The 17463-nt window shown below is 40.9% G+C and overlaps 1 protein-coding gene across 4 annotated transcripts in view; it reads right to left on the reverse strand.

Moving 5' to 3' along the window:
• The window catches only part of Chd6 (chromodomain helicase DNA binding protein 6), a 194458-nt gene that overhangs the window by 58746 nt on the left and 118249 nt on the right, over positions 1–17463 (reverse strand). For all 4 annotated transcript variants that reach the window (XM_052725063.1, XM_052725060.1, XM_052725062.1 and 1 more), the window contains exons 15-17: positions 14756–15011; positions 13411–13621; positions 9711–9906 (exon numbers count right to left, since the gene is read on the reverse strand). In XM_052725063.1, the coding sequence (XP_052581023.1) occupies positions 9711–9906; positions 13411–13621; positions 14756–15011 (663 nt within the window). The remainder of the gene's footprint in view (positions 1–9710; positions 9907–13410; positions 13622–14755; positions 15012–17463) is intronic.

Below are 17463 nucleotides of genomic sequence, written 5' to 3' on the forward strand. Positions count from 1 at the left end.
ATTGAGAGGCTTGGGAGACAGCATCTGAACCAAGTCAAAATCACAACATAAGCAAAGGAACATATGACATTATGTGCTTCAACAGGATGCAGTGATAAGGACACTATCATGTCTACAATATTCTTGCCTGAAATGCATAATCTTACATCTAAGAAAAAAAATGGGCAAATACAAACTGACAAACCAAAAGAAAAATTCTAAAAAGCTTGTCAGCACCTTTTAAAATGTTATGTTCAGGGAAGTAAGGAAAGACAAAGGTGCTGTCATACACTGGAGGATGCTGAGGGGGCACGGCTTCTGATGGAATGTGATTCTGGACCAGAAAGTTTCTCTTTCATGGGAAACTGAAGGGATACAAACAGCCTGTGGATTCATTAGTAATACTGTATCTGTGTTAATCTCTTGGTTCTAATAATTCATTATACTATGGTTATGTAAGATGCTAACACCACAGGAGGTTAGGTGAAGTGTAAACTGAAACTCAGCATTTTGAGACTTTTTAAAAAGCTAAAAAATCAATCTGTACAATAATGATATAAAATATTTAAAGTGGTTCTAAAGTTATAAATTTAAGCCATGTTTGGGAAAACTGGCTTCTGACACATACATTGTTTCCTAGCTCCCTCTACAGGAATCCATTTAAAAAACTACACCGACTTATTTTAGCTTTACCTTTCTTTGGTCAGGGAGAGGGAGAGGGAGAGGCAGACAGAACTAGCCCATTAAAAATAAATGCTAGCATTTAAGACCAGCCTAATCTACATACTGAGTTCCAGGTCAGGCAAAGTGAACACAGTGAGATCCTGTTGTACTCCCCAATAAATAAATAAATGCTAACATATACACATATATTTTCTCTTTTTTTTTTTATTCAACAATATATTGAGATAGATTCCATAGCAGTCTATACAGATATTCCCCTATTCTTTGTTCAAAGTTAAGTAAACTACAATTTATTCAGTTTTCTAATGATAGATAACTGAATTGGTTGATTTTTGCTGTTCCATCCTTCAGTATATTTAGTGATAGCAAATCTTTGTTTTGCTAGACTGGGAGATTCGGTGGATAACTCTGGCAGATAAAGACAATGATCAATGGGCTGGCGAGATGGCTCGGCGGGCAAAGGCACCTGGCACCATGCCTGATGACTTCCAGGGTCCCACAGGAGAGAACCAACCCCACAAGTGTCCTCTGATGCACATCCCTGTTGTGCTGCACATCCCTCACCCCAATAAATAAATAAACAGAATGGAAGTTAATTTAAAAAATAAAGTGATGAAGGTAAATAATATGGCTTTTAGGACACAATGGTTCTCAATCCTCCTAATGCTGTGACCCTTTAATACAGTTCTCATGTTGTAGAAACCAACCATAAAATTATTTTCAATGCTACTTCCTAACTGTAATTTTGTTACTGTTATGAATCGTAATGCAAATATCTGTGTTTTCTGATAGTCTTAGATGATCTGTGACCCACAGCTTGAGAACTGCTGATCTAGAAGGTAAGTAACACCGCCTTCTAGTGGTAATTAAACACTGACGCTATTTTTTTTTTTTTTTCTGGCTTATATGGGTTTGAAGGTAACTACAAAAGAAAATTGAGTAAGTATTCCAGACAAAGGTCTGCAAGAGAAATGTAACAGACATACTACGTACTTTTGTAGCACACACATTCCCTTTCTTATTCATGCCTAGAATCCAACTTTTATATGGGGCAGAAATGTGCTCAACTAAAGGCACATGCGCTCATTCTCAGCAGTGGTGAGGCTGTCCAACCCAACCAGGATATGGAACAGTCTAGAGTCATCTACAGGAGTTTTGCGAACCTATGCAAACACATCACACTTGACTGCCTTCTTTTTCCTGCCTCAGGTTGAGACCAAGATAATATTAATCATAAACATAGAGGTTCGTAGGACAAAAAGAAAGAAGGAACGTGGGTCGTCTCTGACCACAATGAAGATTGTTCCAGACTCCTCATTCTGGGCTTCTTGTTAACCAAGAAAAATAAGCAGCTAAATGACATCAGCAGACAAACAATGCTCTCTCTCTCAAGACAATTTACCTGAAATGACAGCAGGGTAAGTAGCACTTGTCACATTTAAGGGACTTGTCATTCATAGGCATACACACAGGTAAACACTCATAATAAAGTAAAAACAAATCTGAGAGACAGAGAGACAGACAGACAGACAGACTGACTGACTGGTCATGATATGATCAAATCTTAAAGTATTTTCCTAATCAGAACTCACACGTACAAAAGAAAAGTAGAGAAACACTCAGAGCCAGGACAGCAACTGAAGTAAGGCCCAAATGAGATGTATCAGCAAGGGTACAGAGTGGGAGCCTGAGGAGTGGGACACAGTTGGGCAGGGATGCTAAAATCTTTCACATCTGGGGGGGAAAATCACAGAGCTCTGATGCTCTGCATGATCTGTAGACTCACAATTTGTTCTTTCCTTTTTGATCCATCTGAGGTGGACAAAGGCCAGATGAAATGTTTTAAGAAAATAAAACAGCCACAGGTCACAGTGCTTTCAATGCAAACAACAGGGTACAGCTGTCACCTAGCAGTGACCGGTTATAAACTCATTCTGCCCTCAGTTTACTACTGCCAATCTCAAGTACAGAGGTCAGCGAAACCTTCCACTATGCCTTTTACAACTGTGTAAAAATGAAATGGATGGTACAGGAACAAAACAACAAACAAGAACCAGTCAGGTATGGTAGCTCACACCTACAATCCCAGTACTCAGTTAGCTGAGGCAGGAGGATTGTGAGTTTGAGTAAGACCCTGTCTCAGAACGACTTACAAATCCCCAATAAAAACCCAGACACAAAGCTGTTTTTCCCTTTTGCCCCCCCCCCCCCCCCCCCCCCCCCCCCCCCGCTCTTCTGAGTCAGCAGTTCTATTACATTTTAAAAGCACATTTTCCTTAACACTTTAAATTATACTTGTTCTTTAATGGAAACTCACACAACCACAGGTTAAAAAACAACTCACAGTTCTAATTCACAACTCACAAACTTAAAACTAATTCAACCACTTTTAGCACACTGTTGAATTTCCAGACCCGTTTTCCAACCCTGGGTATTACACTGAGGCACTGTCATTTTCTCCTAAGGCTTTGGGAGTCTGCATCCACAGCTTGCTTACTTGTGAGAAGAAGCAATGAGGGCTATCTACACATTAGGGACCGGGAAGACTAGGAAACTGCTCTTCCTCTATCTTTGCAGGTCTACTGTTGAATCTGCATTTCCTAGCTCAAGATTTATTCCTGGGGGTAAAACGTCAGTGGATCTTCCCATTGCATTTCTTGCATGACTTACTTCATCACTTTTGTGTTCCTGGGGCCTAGCAGTGGCTCCAGCTCAATAAACATGCCGGCTAAGTCTCGGAGTGCCGGCCGAGAATAGGAAGGAGTAATACATTTTTACAATAGGAAGAGTACTTTTGGAGCAGCATAAAGAGAACGAAAGAGAGGCAAGGAAACCTGACCAACTTTATTTGGAACTACAGTATGGGAACTTCCTGTCCCACTGGTATCATGTATGCTCATTCCTGCTCTACACGGTCATTCTGTTTGCTTTCTGTAACATGCTTCCTTAACATCTAGGCTCAAACAACACCATCTTAAAAGAATTCTTTTTAGACCATTCTACCTAAACCAAGGCACCCAACTTGCATCATATTTGTGCCCTCATCCTAATTTTCTTTATAATAAATGTTACCATATGTGATTATCTTATATTTCCTTATTTAACATTTCCCATCTCTCAGAATGAACCCTGTATGAGAAGGGCAACTAGTTTAGTTCGTTGGTATCTCTAGCTCTTCAGCTAATGTCTGGCATATCCTACAGTTCGACATCTATTCACTGACCATTTACATAACAGCATTTAGAGGAACCAGTCTCCACCTTCCCTGGAGTAGTGTGGAGGGCTCCTGAAGTTCTACTGATGGTGACAAAGGGAGCTATCTTCGAAGTATGAATTTCCTTTTCTCCCTCCAAACTCCCACAGACACACACCAGCTGCATTAGTCAATGTTGTGCCCCTAGCCAGAACATCTGCTTCTATGGTTTCTCAACTATGCCTTCAGGGAAATTAAGACACGGGAAGGCCCTTGAACTGTGCTGTCCACCACTGCTAACCTGAACTCTCTTCAAAATGAGGAAGATTGCTGAGGAGCAGCAACAAGGAAGGTATTTGCAGTATCTGTGAAGAGTGTGATACCGTACTGTTACTCCTAAGAGGTTCTTCTCCACCTCTGCCAAGACTTGCTTCCCAAGAAGAAACCAAGTTTTCATTTCTCTGCTTCCTTCTTATGCTGTTGTTCCCATTGGCATTTCTTAAGCTTTTGTGTTACAGGGAACCTAGACAACGCTTGCTGCTGCTGTTGCTGCTGAAGTACTGGAGGCCCGTTCCTGTCTCTGAACACAGAATTAGTCTCTGCCACTAGCAGGCTTACCAGGGCACCTTCCACTCTACTGATGGCTGCCGACTGACTTGAGTGGGCAAGTTTAGCCAAGACACAAGGATGTGCACATGCAGGAGTTACTGAGCCTAATTTTAACTATACGTCTAGCTAGTATCTAAGTGCCTTCAAACTTTTTGAAACTAATGTTTTGGTCCTCTATTGTTCACTTGTATCTATTTTTGAACTGATTCCAATCAGGGAATGGGAGCAGGATATGATTTACTGGGCAAATCAGACCAACCTGATAAAGGAAATAACAGATGATATTCGGTAACAATGTCTTATGAAGATCTAAATTAAAAACTATCCATAGCCGCCGGGTGGTGGTGGCGCACGCCTTTAATCCCAGCACTCGGGAGGCAGAGCCAGGCGGATCTCTGTGAGTTCGAGGCCAGCCTGGGCTACCAAGTGAGTTCCAGGAAAGGCGCAAAGCTACACAGAGAAACCCTGTCTCGAAAAACCAAAAAAAACCAAACAAACAAACAAACAAAAAAAAAACAAAAAAACCACTATCCATAGCCAGGTACAGTGGCACAGGACTTAAAAGGCAGAACAGGAAGATCCGAGTTCCATGGCAGCCTAGGCTATGTAGTGAGACTTGTCTCACAAACCAAAACCAAAACTAAAAACCACACCAACCAAATCACCTCTCCCTTTCTGGAAAACAATCAGAGGGTGGCAGAATGGACTCACAGTGACAATGAAAAGCCTAAAAGGACACAGGACTGTTTTCTGATGCTCAACTGATTTTCCAGAGAGTGGAGCTCTGTTCTCTAACCATAGAAGCTAACGTGTCCAGAGACTTGCCTAGAAAATGTGCTTAGCACTAGAGAAAATTATGAGAAATGGGTCCTAGCAGGAAAGGATTACATTGGGGTGGAGATGTCCTTGAAGGGGAGATTGGGACCAGCTATTGATTCTCTGCTTCCCAGCTACCATGAGTTGAACAGGCTGCCTCCACCAGGAGCCTGACACCATGATGTGTTGTCCTCCTGCAGGCCTGAAGACAACAGGGCTAACTGACCATGGGCTGTAACCTTTGGAACTAAGTCAAAATAAATTCTTTATGATGACCATCTTGTATTTGTTTCATTAGCAAAGCTCCCTAGTTTAGACTCAGGTGTACTTTGGCAGAGTTCAGTCTTCCTATAATCATGCTTGCTTTCAAGGCCCTACAGGGATTAGTTAAGAAATAGATTATCCCTGCAATGACAGCTTCCTGGTATGTCCTGACTAGAAACAACTATGGATTGGTCCAGATAGTGCCATATTGATTGAGACCACAGTGAACTCACATTTCTTTCAAATGAACTGAGATCTCTGGAGCTCTGCTAAAATTTCACTATGATAGAGGTTAAAACCCAGTTCAAAGTGGGTTCTCATTTCCATGGTTTGATATTTGTATCAGGCAGTATAGACGGTATTACCTCAACCCATTCCTAGATAAATGCTTATGACTAAACCTATTTTCCAAAGGCAATAACCTCAAAGAATTGTTGATGATTCATTTATTAAAAATATTAGTGTGTGTGTGTATATATAAACAAAATGTATGGAACAAGAATAGTACTTGGGAATGATCTAGTAGTTTTTCATTAGTGTTAAGATCTCTCATTTTACCCATCTTGACAGGTGATTCAGCTATAGTCTTGGCAATTATAAGGTGGTTTGAAGGTCTGAGTATTCAGATTGATTCTCCTCTGCTTTGCACTAAGCACCCGTGTGCAAGAGGAAACATTATAAGGAACGGAAGTGTATTTGTGCATATTTGGAGTGCACCATTCTGTAGGTAGACTCCAGTCCATCAAGCATGCAGGAGAACCTTGTTTCATCTCTAGACTCAGAGACTTAGAACTTGAACTGTCCCTGTACATATCATTATTGTCTTTACAAATCCATCAATCACTTCCCAATAATTATATATCCAATTCCTTGCCTTTGAATTACCCTATACCTTTTTGTTTGTTTGTTTGTTTGGTTTGGTTTGGTTTTCTGAGACAGGGTTTTTTTTTGTGTAGTTTTTGGTGCCTGTCCTGGTTCTCGATCTGTAGACCAGGATGGCCTCAAACTCACAGAGATCTGCCTGGCTCTGCCTCCTGAGTGCTGGGATTAAAGGCATGTGTCACCACCACCCAGCTCTTCTGTGTTTTGGTTTTTTTTTTAAAGCTAGTTTCATGACACATCACAAAGAGAAAAAAATTCACCAAATTATAAAACCTTTATAATAACGAATAAAACAGAAATAGGTGGATCAAAAACAGAGAAGCTAGTCTGGAGGACCAAGAGCCAAAAACTTAAAACTCTGACCCTGACCTGGGCTGTCATTATCAATGACTCCCTCACTCCTTATATTTTGTGATGTTCTAGCCTGCAAACTGCCACCTTGGATCATCTGTAGTGTTGGTCTTCTTGGTCTCTTCATTTAAGCTGAGTGTTCGAGGAAGCTCACAAACTGAAAGCACACTGAAAAACTTCAAACTCTCTCACTTCAGCATGAACTTCACTAATATTCTTTATCTTCTAACTCCCCAGCAGTACATATTAAACACAGTCATTCCGAAGTGTCTCCTCTCTTCACAGATCTAATTCTGTACAGTTCAACCCACTTCCTTTGGTCGCTACACATATAAATCAATAATCTTAGATTATTTCACCTCTCCACTAGGTTTGGCATTCTCACTTTTTGCTTTTCTTGGTGTTTTACCTATTCAATTGTCAACAATTATACTCCATTAGGAGAAGTGAGATGATTCCAAAAATTTTTGCCTCTGGCTTTATGCTTCCAATTTGCCTTGTGGAAATTCCTGTAGGAATGTCCAAACTGACTACTCATTTTTGGTTTCTCATACTATTGTTCTCCTTGACATTTTGCCTTACAATCAATTTAATGTTGAATACGCTTTGTAAAGGAGCCCAGAACTTCATGGCTGCCAAGGGCTCATGAAGCGATCTGTCTAGGGTTTGTGAACATTGGCAAAGTGCCTGATCCTAAATATTTTGTGGCTTTGGGGTTTCTGTTGCCAAGTTATTTATAGCCGCCACTGTAACATGAAGTTGACCAAAGATAATATACATGGGAATGCGCTGTATTCAAATAAAACTATTAAATAAATAGATGGCAGGCATAAAGGTAATACTTTCCTAATTTTCTTGTTTTAAATCTTTATTTTTAGCTGCAGGGAACTAAACTCAGGACTCTGCACATGCTAGGCAAGAGTTCTCCCATTGACCCACATCCCTAACTTCAAATTAGTTCTTGATAGATCAAATACTAGCTTTTGCCTCTTAACTTCAATGTTGAGTATGTTACTTCTTCAAAAACTATTTACCATATTTAGCAACCCATCTTTGATTTTAACATCCCTTTGCCAGGACAAAGAGCTGACAACAAATTACTTATAATCACCAGCTTTCTTTGAAGCCAGATATTGCAATAGTGCCACACAATTTACTTTGTGGTAATTTATCATGGTATTTCTCCTACATTTTAGCCAATTTTTATCAATTTAATATTTAAAGCATTGGCTTTCAACTGGTAGATTGTTTCTGTCACACACAAGATTACGAAGAGACTCATTAAATGAAAAGGACAAAGTAGAATGACTTTGTGGAAGTGGGTAGAAAAGAAGCCCTGCCCCCAGTTTAACGCCCTCTCCCCTGCATCCCCTCCCTTGCTGCACCCTCCAGGGTCACTCTTAAGTTAAGGGAAACAGTAGCCTCCAACTTCTTTGATCAACAACCTATTAGATTTTGAGCCATTTATTCACCCTTCCCACCCCTGCATACTAATAACCTTAGTATTAGGAAATGCTCCAAGATTTAGTACACATTAGGACGAGGTTAATCCTGAATAATAATGGATGTGAGTCTATTTTCTTATACTTTTTCTGGAGAAGTTGGAGTGTTTTCGGCTGACTCACTGCATGATCTGGTAGCTGCCACTGAGTTTATTTTGAAACAGAACTGATGAACTCTAAACAGAGGCGCTACTCTTTTCTTACTGCTCATTATGTTTGCTTTTATTAAGTATAGTGTGTGTGTGCCTGTGCATGCCAGTGTATGTGTACACACACGCATGCATGTATGCATAAAACACACATGTGGAGGTCAAAGGACAAACTGAGGCAGTTGGTTTTCTATGGTGATATTTTATTTGTATTAAAATGTTATTTGTATGTTAATAAATAAAGTTGCCCGGGGGTCAGAGCTATTAACAAGCCATAGGAAAGCAGAGCAGTGGTGGCGTACGCTTGTAATTCCAGCACTTGGTAGGCAGAGCTGGGTAAGTCTCTGTGTGTTCAGGGATACAGCCATTATTGGATACACATGCCTTTAATCTTAATACCAATCATGGAAAACCTGGAGGCCTATACAGACAGGCCGTGAGGAGGCGGTCATGTGGTTGGGTTTACAACCAATGAGAAGGCAGGACAGGAACTCTATATAAAGACTTTAACACAGGGGTAGCTCTGGTTCGGAGAGGTAGGACCACTGCAGGAGGAAGGGTAAGGTTTTAGCTCTTAGCTCTGACCTCTTGGCTTTCTTCTTTGCATTGGTTCTGCGTTTCTTATTTAATAAGAAGGTTGGATACATCTACAGTTTTCCTCTTTTAACCATGTGGGTCCTAGGGATCAAACTCAGGTAGTCCGGCTTGGTGGCAAGCACCTTTACTTGTTGAGCTATTCACTGTTTCCTATGCTTAACATGTTTTTGCAGTAATCTTTGTAAAGTCACATGTGACTTAGTTTGGTTGCAACAGGAAAAGAGACTCTACACAGCCACTAAACTGGATATATATATATAATCTCCAACATCAATGGAGAGCAAACAGCCCAGTGAGAGTGCCTGTCCCTCTGCCATGCTATGGAGCCTTCCCACCTTTCTGTTGTTGATTTTTTGTTAGTTCATTTACTGCAAATGACATGTGACATCTAACAAGCTGAAGGAAAAATGCCAGATACTCATGTTTGGTAATAGTAGTTCTATTCTGTGTTTGGAGGGTACCACTGGGAAACATCACTGGATTTCAACCAATGGGAAAAAACTACTCCGATTAATGGGAAGGGTCAACATCTACTTTTCAGTTAGTTTCTTCTCCTGGCCAAACCTCTAAACGCCGATACCACAACACGAAGCACAGCGGACAATCTATAACTAAGCCAGACTTTGTTATGACATTCTGGGAGTCAGGACAGCTAACATAAAGAGTAATCATCCTAATGGTTACCTGCAAGTCATTTTGTGGGTTCCAGTCTGAATCAAATATGATGCAGGTATCAGCAGCTGTGAGATTGATCCCCAGACCTCCTGCTCTGGTGCACAGAAGAAAGACAAAGCGGTCTGAATCTGGCTTACAGAACCGGTCGATGGCTGCCTGGCGCAGGTTTCCCCGTACTCGTCCATCAATTCGCTCATAGGTGTATCTGAGGGACCCAAATGAATGAAAGCCCAGGTGTTAATCATGGTTCAAAGAACAAACAATCAGGAAGCTACTGCCCAATGGTCTCAAATCCTTCACTTCTCAATCTGGACCATATGACAACAGTCTTTAAGGAATCCCACCCCCTACAGAAGAAGCAAAGCAGATTAAAATTCATCGGAAAATGTCTTCCTTGTGAAACAATTAAAAAAACAAAACAAAAAGCCAGTCGTAAATTAAGGATGACTACAAGACTTAAAATCACAAAGTACTGATCCCCAATAAGTTGTCCAAATAACTTATTCTCACGAATTTCCCAGCTTCTACTTGCAGAGAATATCATCCTACAATTTTCCTGGCAGAAAAGCAGATGTAAGTCTCAACTAAGGATGTCAGCAGTGCTCATAACTGAAGCTCAGAGCTCACTTCAGTTTCCAGGTGCTCAGGGTAACAGGAAGTGGTAAGGAGCCTGCACTGCCAGACCTGGACTATGAAATGGCCATTTCCACTCCGTCAGTTTCTCAAAATGTTAGAGGCACAGAGCAAACCTCCATGTGTACTGCCAATCTTAGAAAGGGTTTCTAAGATGTGCTAGGGATAGGAAGACAAAGAACAAGAAGAGGACAATGGAGCGAGGTGCAATGGCACCTGCTGACAGACAGGAAAGATTTGGACAGCATGGTGGAGTAAAGAGGATAAAGAACAGGAAATGAAGACATTCAAGGGACATACTGCTACTGACCATTCAGAAAACAAAACAAAACACAGGTATATTTATGTTGGATGCCATGAAATAACAGAGCAGTAAGGCTTAATAGCAATCTTATTTCTACTGTATCCTTTTATATCCTTCCTATTTACTCCACTGACAATGGTTTCTAGTGACAACAAGTGAATTTACAGGGACAAGTTACTCTGGCACCAAAGCTGACAAAAAATTGATAGTCAAGTAGAAAGAAGTACTAAGAACGTTCTGAGAAAAAGACTGCCTGGGGGCTCAGTGGTTCGAGCACTAGCTGCTCATGCACATGACCCGGGTTTGATTCCTAGCACCTACATGGTGGTTCACAACCATCTGTAACTTTAGTTCTGGGGTGTCTGACATCATCTTCAGACCTCCTTGGGCACCAGTCATGCAGATAGCACACAGAGATGCTTGCAGGTAAAATATCCGTAGACTCTGAAGACCCAGAAAACATACCTAAGTATCAAAATGGTGTGATGAAGCAATGTTGCAATCTTTACTGGGCTATGTGTGATGGGGCAGAAGCAGCACAGGACTTAGAGTGAGAAGACAGGGTTGGGATTCTACTAAACAATAGCTTCCTTCCCTTCTATGTCAATGAGCAATGCTACAGGAACAGAGAATGGGGTCTTATGACAAGACACCCCTGAGCATCAAAGAGGAGCCAGGGGCCTGAGGAGCATAGTGAGGTTGGAATTGGCATAGCATTCGGGAAGGAAGAAATCAATAAAGAGGGATGACAAAGCTTGGCCATCACCTGGGGAAGAATGGCAAGGGTGGGTCATCTCCATAAAGTAGAAGGCATTTTGGCAGCTATAATGTAACAATAGTTTTAAGAATGGTTATGTGTGCAGAACAGCAGAGATAATGTTCTCACCCTGTCACTTGTTTAGTTCTGAGGGAGTGCTCTCAAAGAACAAACAACTAAGAATGGATTATCTGAACTCTGCTTTTTGTGTGTGTGTGTGTGTGTGTGTGTGTGTGTGTGTGTGTGTGTGTGCGCGCTGTTGGTTTTTTGAGACAGGGTTTCTCTGTGTAGCTTTGGTTCCTGTCCTGGAACTCACTCTGTAGACCAGGCTGGCCTCGAACTCACAGAGATCCACCTGGCTCTGCCTCCTGGGTGCAGGGATTAAAGGTGTGTGCAACCGCCGCCCAGCTTATCTGAACTCTTAAATCACTCCCCATTCTCCCTTTCTTTCTGAGCCAGATCTTCTGGCTATGCCCCCACTTCTGTACGAGTCTGGCATGAAATTAAATAAGGACAAAACCAAACTGACAGCTGGAGCAGTAAAGACACACTCAAGAACAAAGAAAACCTTGAAGGCTAATAAGTTTGGATGAAGAAAGCAGATACCATAAAATTTTCCACACTAAACTTCAGCAATTAACCCTCTGGAACACCTGTATTTTGAATGAGATCCCTAGGAATTAATGTGGCTCATCATCAAGCTGTACTTCTAAGAAACTTGTATGTCAACAAGAAGCAAGTGGCACTCTGGAAAAACCTCTAAGGCTAGGGGTGGGGATGGCATGTTTTTGGCACAAGAGTTGTTGATCTCAAAAAGCCTGAAGGGAAATGAAATGAACAATTTTCTTGTCTGCCAGCAATAAGCAGTTGGAAAACACACACACACACACACACACACACACACACACACACACACACACACACACACACACGAGAAAATAAAGAGTGAGAGTGCTCACATTTATAACCTCCATAAGCCCCTAACACTTTTAGTATAAAATTCAGTAAGAAATCATCAGGATTGGTCATGGGTCACTAGACTGCTGTTCTGTCCACTATGTATCTGTAACACAGGCCTCAACAAGAGGTTTGGGCCCATCAGCTTCCTCCAAGAGAATAGCAGTCTCCATAAGTCCTTCCTGTAAATTCGTACCATGGTGCTCAGAAGACTTCCCTCAGAATCATCTATGCGATATTAAAAGTCAGCATGTCTACAGTTAAATCTGTCATTTCCTTCAGTATTTTTCTGTGAAGTGATATAATTTATAAGGACAAACAGAATCTTCAAAAATGGGAACATTTGCTAAGACAGCTGAGACCTACTCCAACTTAACTACTAGAGAAGATGTGTAGTGTTGATGCTACTAACTCCTATGATCTTTCGAAGTTTATCCTTACAAGTGCATTCTTAAAAATATGTCATCATCTTCTGACCACTGGTATATCACAGCGACAGAGAATCTAAGATAGTGTGAGGGCAACTCCTGCACAGAATCTAAATAATCCTCACAAGACTAGACTTCTCACTTGCATAAGCATGGGAGTCATGCCAAGCAATCACAGGGCTAGGAATAAAGAGCTGAGTGCCACAGTTAGTGTCACAAAGGCTTAGAGAGCCCGAGTGGAGAAACAATTCTTTCAGAGCTGTTGGCTTAAGTACTTCAGATACTTAAGGACATGACGCCTTCAAGGATGCACATCTATCGTATTAGACAACAAGAACGTCACTACATTATTTTCCTAGCCTTTCCCAATGCTACTGCAATTCTATTTCTTCCAACTAAAGCAAATATAAACAAGTGTGGGATTTTTCTTAAGTGAAACAGTAACTCCACATTATAAAAGTTATGAATTTATTCCAGACAGTTAAACTTGAGACTACCTGGTAAAGAATGGACTTTAGTCAATCTTTAAAAAGACATTCCTTTTCTCTAGTGGTGAATGTTTTGTTGTTGTTGATATTAAAGAAATGCACTGCCTATAGTGCTGGGTGAGAGTGCTGATGAAGGTCTCACCTCCTCTGAATGAGATAATCTTCCAGGATGTCGAGACAGCGCACCATCTGAGAGAAGATGAGCACTTTGTGGCCACCTGCAATTAGTTTGGGGAGCAGCTTGTCGATCAGCACCAGCTTCCCAGCCGCCTGGATCATAGCCTGCAGCTGGAAGTCAGAGGTGTCAGAGCTATGGGCTTTCCGGAAATCTTCCAGAATCTTTTCCTCTGCTCCTGAAAAAGAGTGAGCAAAACTTTGCGTGAATAAGATGTAATTAAAAGCTGTTCTTTGGTAGATTCTGGGGAAATAAAAGAAATCCTAACTACTGGATCAACAGTCATATTCTGGGTCTGTACCCTTAGCAGTTAGCTTGCTGACACAGGATGGCGGCTGTCTTGCTTTCCTAAGAACTTCCTCCAGGAAATTCAAAGTCTCAGATGTCATTCTAACCCAACTTACTCAGGTAAAGAAAATTATCCTGAGTTGGCAAAAGACTTCCATACCTCTTGTTATTGCAAGATTATCGAGAAAAGATAATCTTGTTTCACTACTACCAGAATTCCTTAAAAAGTTTTACAACCTCTAAAAAAAAGACCCTGTCTCAAAAATAAGGTGCAGAGTGACTGAGGAAGATACCTATGTTGACCTCTGGCACACACAGACACACAGAGACAGACAGACAGACAGACAGACAGACAGACAGACACACACACACACACACACACACACACACACACACACACACACACACAAACACACCCCTTCTCCAATTAGCCAGAGTGACTAATATGACTGAACTTATATGTAAAATTTTCATCTCATTGCTGCATCATCATTGATTCAACTAAGTAACACATTTCTCTCTCCTCAGATGGGAAGTCTAGGTTAAATTATGGGTTACAAGGGCAGCAAACTGATGGCTAATGCCCACTCTCTGCCAAGCAGGTCTACAGAAGCCCTGCAGAAGCAGAGCTGGCAGAAGCTACTACATTATTCAGGCAGATCCATCATTCTCTCTGATCCTGTTCTATACCGTGTAAAAAGACAAAAATAGGAAGCTTTAGTGAAGTGGTTCTCAACCTGTGAGTCACAACTCTTTTGGAGTTGCATATCAGATATTCTGGACATTAGATATTTATGTAACAATTCACAATAGCATAATTAGTTATGAAGTAGCAACAAAATAATTTTATGGCTGGGGGGCACCACAACATGAGGAACTATAAAGGGTCACAGCATTAGGAGGGTTGAGAACCACTGGGCTAGTGTATAAAGAGCACTTAGCACATAAGGCCTTTGCTGATCACTGGCTTTCAGCAGAGACCCATGCCTGTCCTAAGTTACGGTTCCCTGTTGCCCTGACTCACCATTGATCAGGTAGGGGTGGTTACAGCACTTTCTCAGCTCCATCATAGTATTGATAAGATTGGGCATGTTGTGCTGATTTGCGCCTTTGGTCAGGAAAGAAAAGTTTTTCTCCAGGATGGCACGGTAGTACTTTTTCTGGATATTGGTCAGTTCAACTTCAATGATGGTCTCTTGCTTGGGAGCAAGGTTCTTTTCCACATCATCTTTCAGGCGCCGAAGCATCATTGGTTTTAAGATAGACTGCAATTTCTTTACCTGTTCAGGAAAAGGATAGCCATTTATTTGCCTCAGTCTAGACTAAATGATCACTATGGAATCTCAACATTCACTATAACCTTTTCAATGTCATCATGGTATTGAGGTCATAAAAATGATATAAAATGGGGAGCTTATAATAATATCTGAAGGAAAAAGGGATTTGGTTTCAATTCAACAATTATCAAGAACCTTTGCAGCAACCTCTTAAGATAAAAAGGGAAGCCGGGCGGTGGTGGCGCACGCCTTTAATCCCAGCACTCGGGAGGCAGAGGCAGGTGGATCTCTGTGAGTTCGAGGCCAGCCTGGGCTACAGAGTAAAGTTCCAGGACAGGCGCAAAGCTACACAGAGAAACCCTGTCTCGAAAAAACCAAAAAAAAAAAAAAAAAAAAAAAAAAAAGATAAAAAGGGAGAGAAAGAAGACAGTACCTATTCTCTAGATGGAGGAAACAAAGCATTCTTGCTCTTTTTCTAACACACACACACACACACAGACACACATGCACATAAGTTATATGAAGAATACTTTGTATTATTAGAAGGTACAAGTGAAGTGATACGTTAAGAAAGAAGACTGAGATGCTGAAAAGGACAGAGGTAAGAACTAGAGGCAGTTTGAAATGGAGTTATCCAATGCCTTTTAAGTAACAGTAGCAGTATTTGTGTTTAGAAATAGGAGTGTGTGAAGAATTAATGCTGTATAGTAACATCACGGGAGCTGTCCTATTTGGTCCATTTCAAGCCTGGCAGTGTTCTTTGCTACAATCTGGCTATGTGTCTAAGAGACCATACCTACACAAAGATCCCACTCACTAGACTGCACCAACAAAACCCATTGCCTCTTCCAGGAAGACAATGACAGTGTAGGTGATTCAAGGTCAAAGAACCTGAGTGTGTGATACCAGTAAGATCAACCCTGATGAGAAAATAAAATAAGGACATGAGGGCACAAAAGAAATTAAGTTCTAAAGTCAGAAAGGGCTCACTGTTTAACGTTTCTGAAAGGGGCAGCATCTGTAGCATCACTGCTTCCTGAAGAAACATAGCACCACTTGTGGGGAGGTTAAGGAGAGATACTTACTGAAACAGGTTATAGACGATGATGAACATGCTTTAAGTTGGAAATAGACACTTTTGAGAACCTATATGTATTGTGTTTTAAAATAAAACATTTCTTCTTTATAAAAGAAGTAGAATGATGACTACCAGAGAGTGGCTTTGGGAGATGTTGGTCAAAGGTCATACAATTTTAGTTAGATAGAACAAAGTCAAGAGAACTATTGTACAACATGGCAACTATAATTAACAACAATGTATTCTTGAGGACTGTTGTGAGAGTGGATTTTGAGTGTTCTCACCACAAAAAAAAAGATGATCATATACTGCATAGATTAAGTAGCTTGATTCAACTATTCTACTATGTATACAGATTTCAAAACCTATTGTATACAAAATACATATCCAATTTTTGTGTCAATTTAAAAGATATAATTAAAAAATACAAAATCCAGACAGCTAATGCATTTTTTTTCTAATACCAATTTTAAACCTAACGTTTTTTAGACCTTATTTTATTATCCAAAGACATTTAGGAATGTTGTTCCCCCAATTGGGTAAAGAATTACTATGTAAGAGCCTACAGAGAAGAACAGTGCTAGCTAATTGTTAAAGGTAGGGACAAATGTCAATCTGCCACATGCTGAGTTCAGCTTTTGCCCTTCACTTGGTTCATACCTGAATCATTTAGAGTATACTATATGCCAGACACTTTGCTGGTCAATACAACAAACACAACTTTGAAGAAGATGTGGGCCTTGTCCTCAAGGAGATCATTGTCTAGGAAGAAGAAAAAATGCATACCACAAATTAAGTGCAATGGGAGAAGAGGATGCATTTCCAATGGTCCAAAAATGGAGAGTGGGTTGGAGGTGGCTTTTGAAGGATCAACAGATATTGAAATGCAGAGGAGGAGAATTACATGTGATTTTTTTTCACTGTTTTCAAAGTCTGAATTGTATGACAAGTAAAAGCAACAGATTGGTACCAGAGTGTATTTACATCAGTGAGTGGTAGTCTTAAACCTTTTTGGTTCCCAAATTCTCCACACCAACACACTTTGGCACTGTTGCTAGATCAATGAGCAGAACTACGTCTTTCTTAAAATAAAAGCCTTGTAAGACTCCTCTGTTACCGTCGTGCTCTTCAACCTCCATTTCAAGATCTTCCAACAACATAACTGTAACTCTTCTGCTTTAACTGTGAACTCCAGCCAGCCTGTTTCCGCCCAAGCAGATGACCTGTCACTACTGTGTGACTCTCATGGCTCTGAGTAGTCTGAGTCGCCTCCCATGTAGTCACTCTTTTCTTCACCGTTGGAAACTCACCCTCAAAAATTCTTCAACTGTACCCTCTCCCTTGTCACTCCAGATTCTTAACAGGTATCATCTTTCC

The sequence above is a fragment of the Peromyscus californicus genome, unplaced genomic scaffold (assembly GCF_007827085.1).
Source record: "Peromyscus californicus insignis strain IS unplaced genomic scaffold, ASM782708v3 Scaffold_7__1_contigs__length_154581171, whole genome shotgun sequence".
Classification (NCBI taxonomy): Eukaryota; Metazoa; Chordata; class Mammalia; order Rodentia; family Cricetidae; genus Peromyscus; species Peromyscus californicus.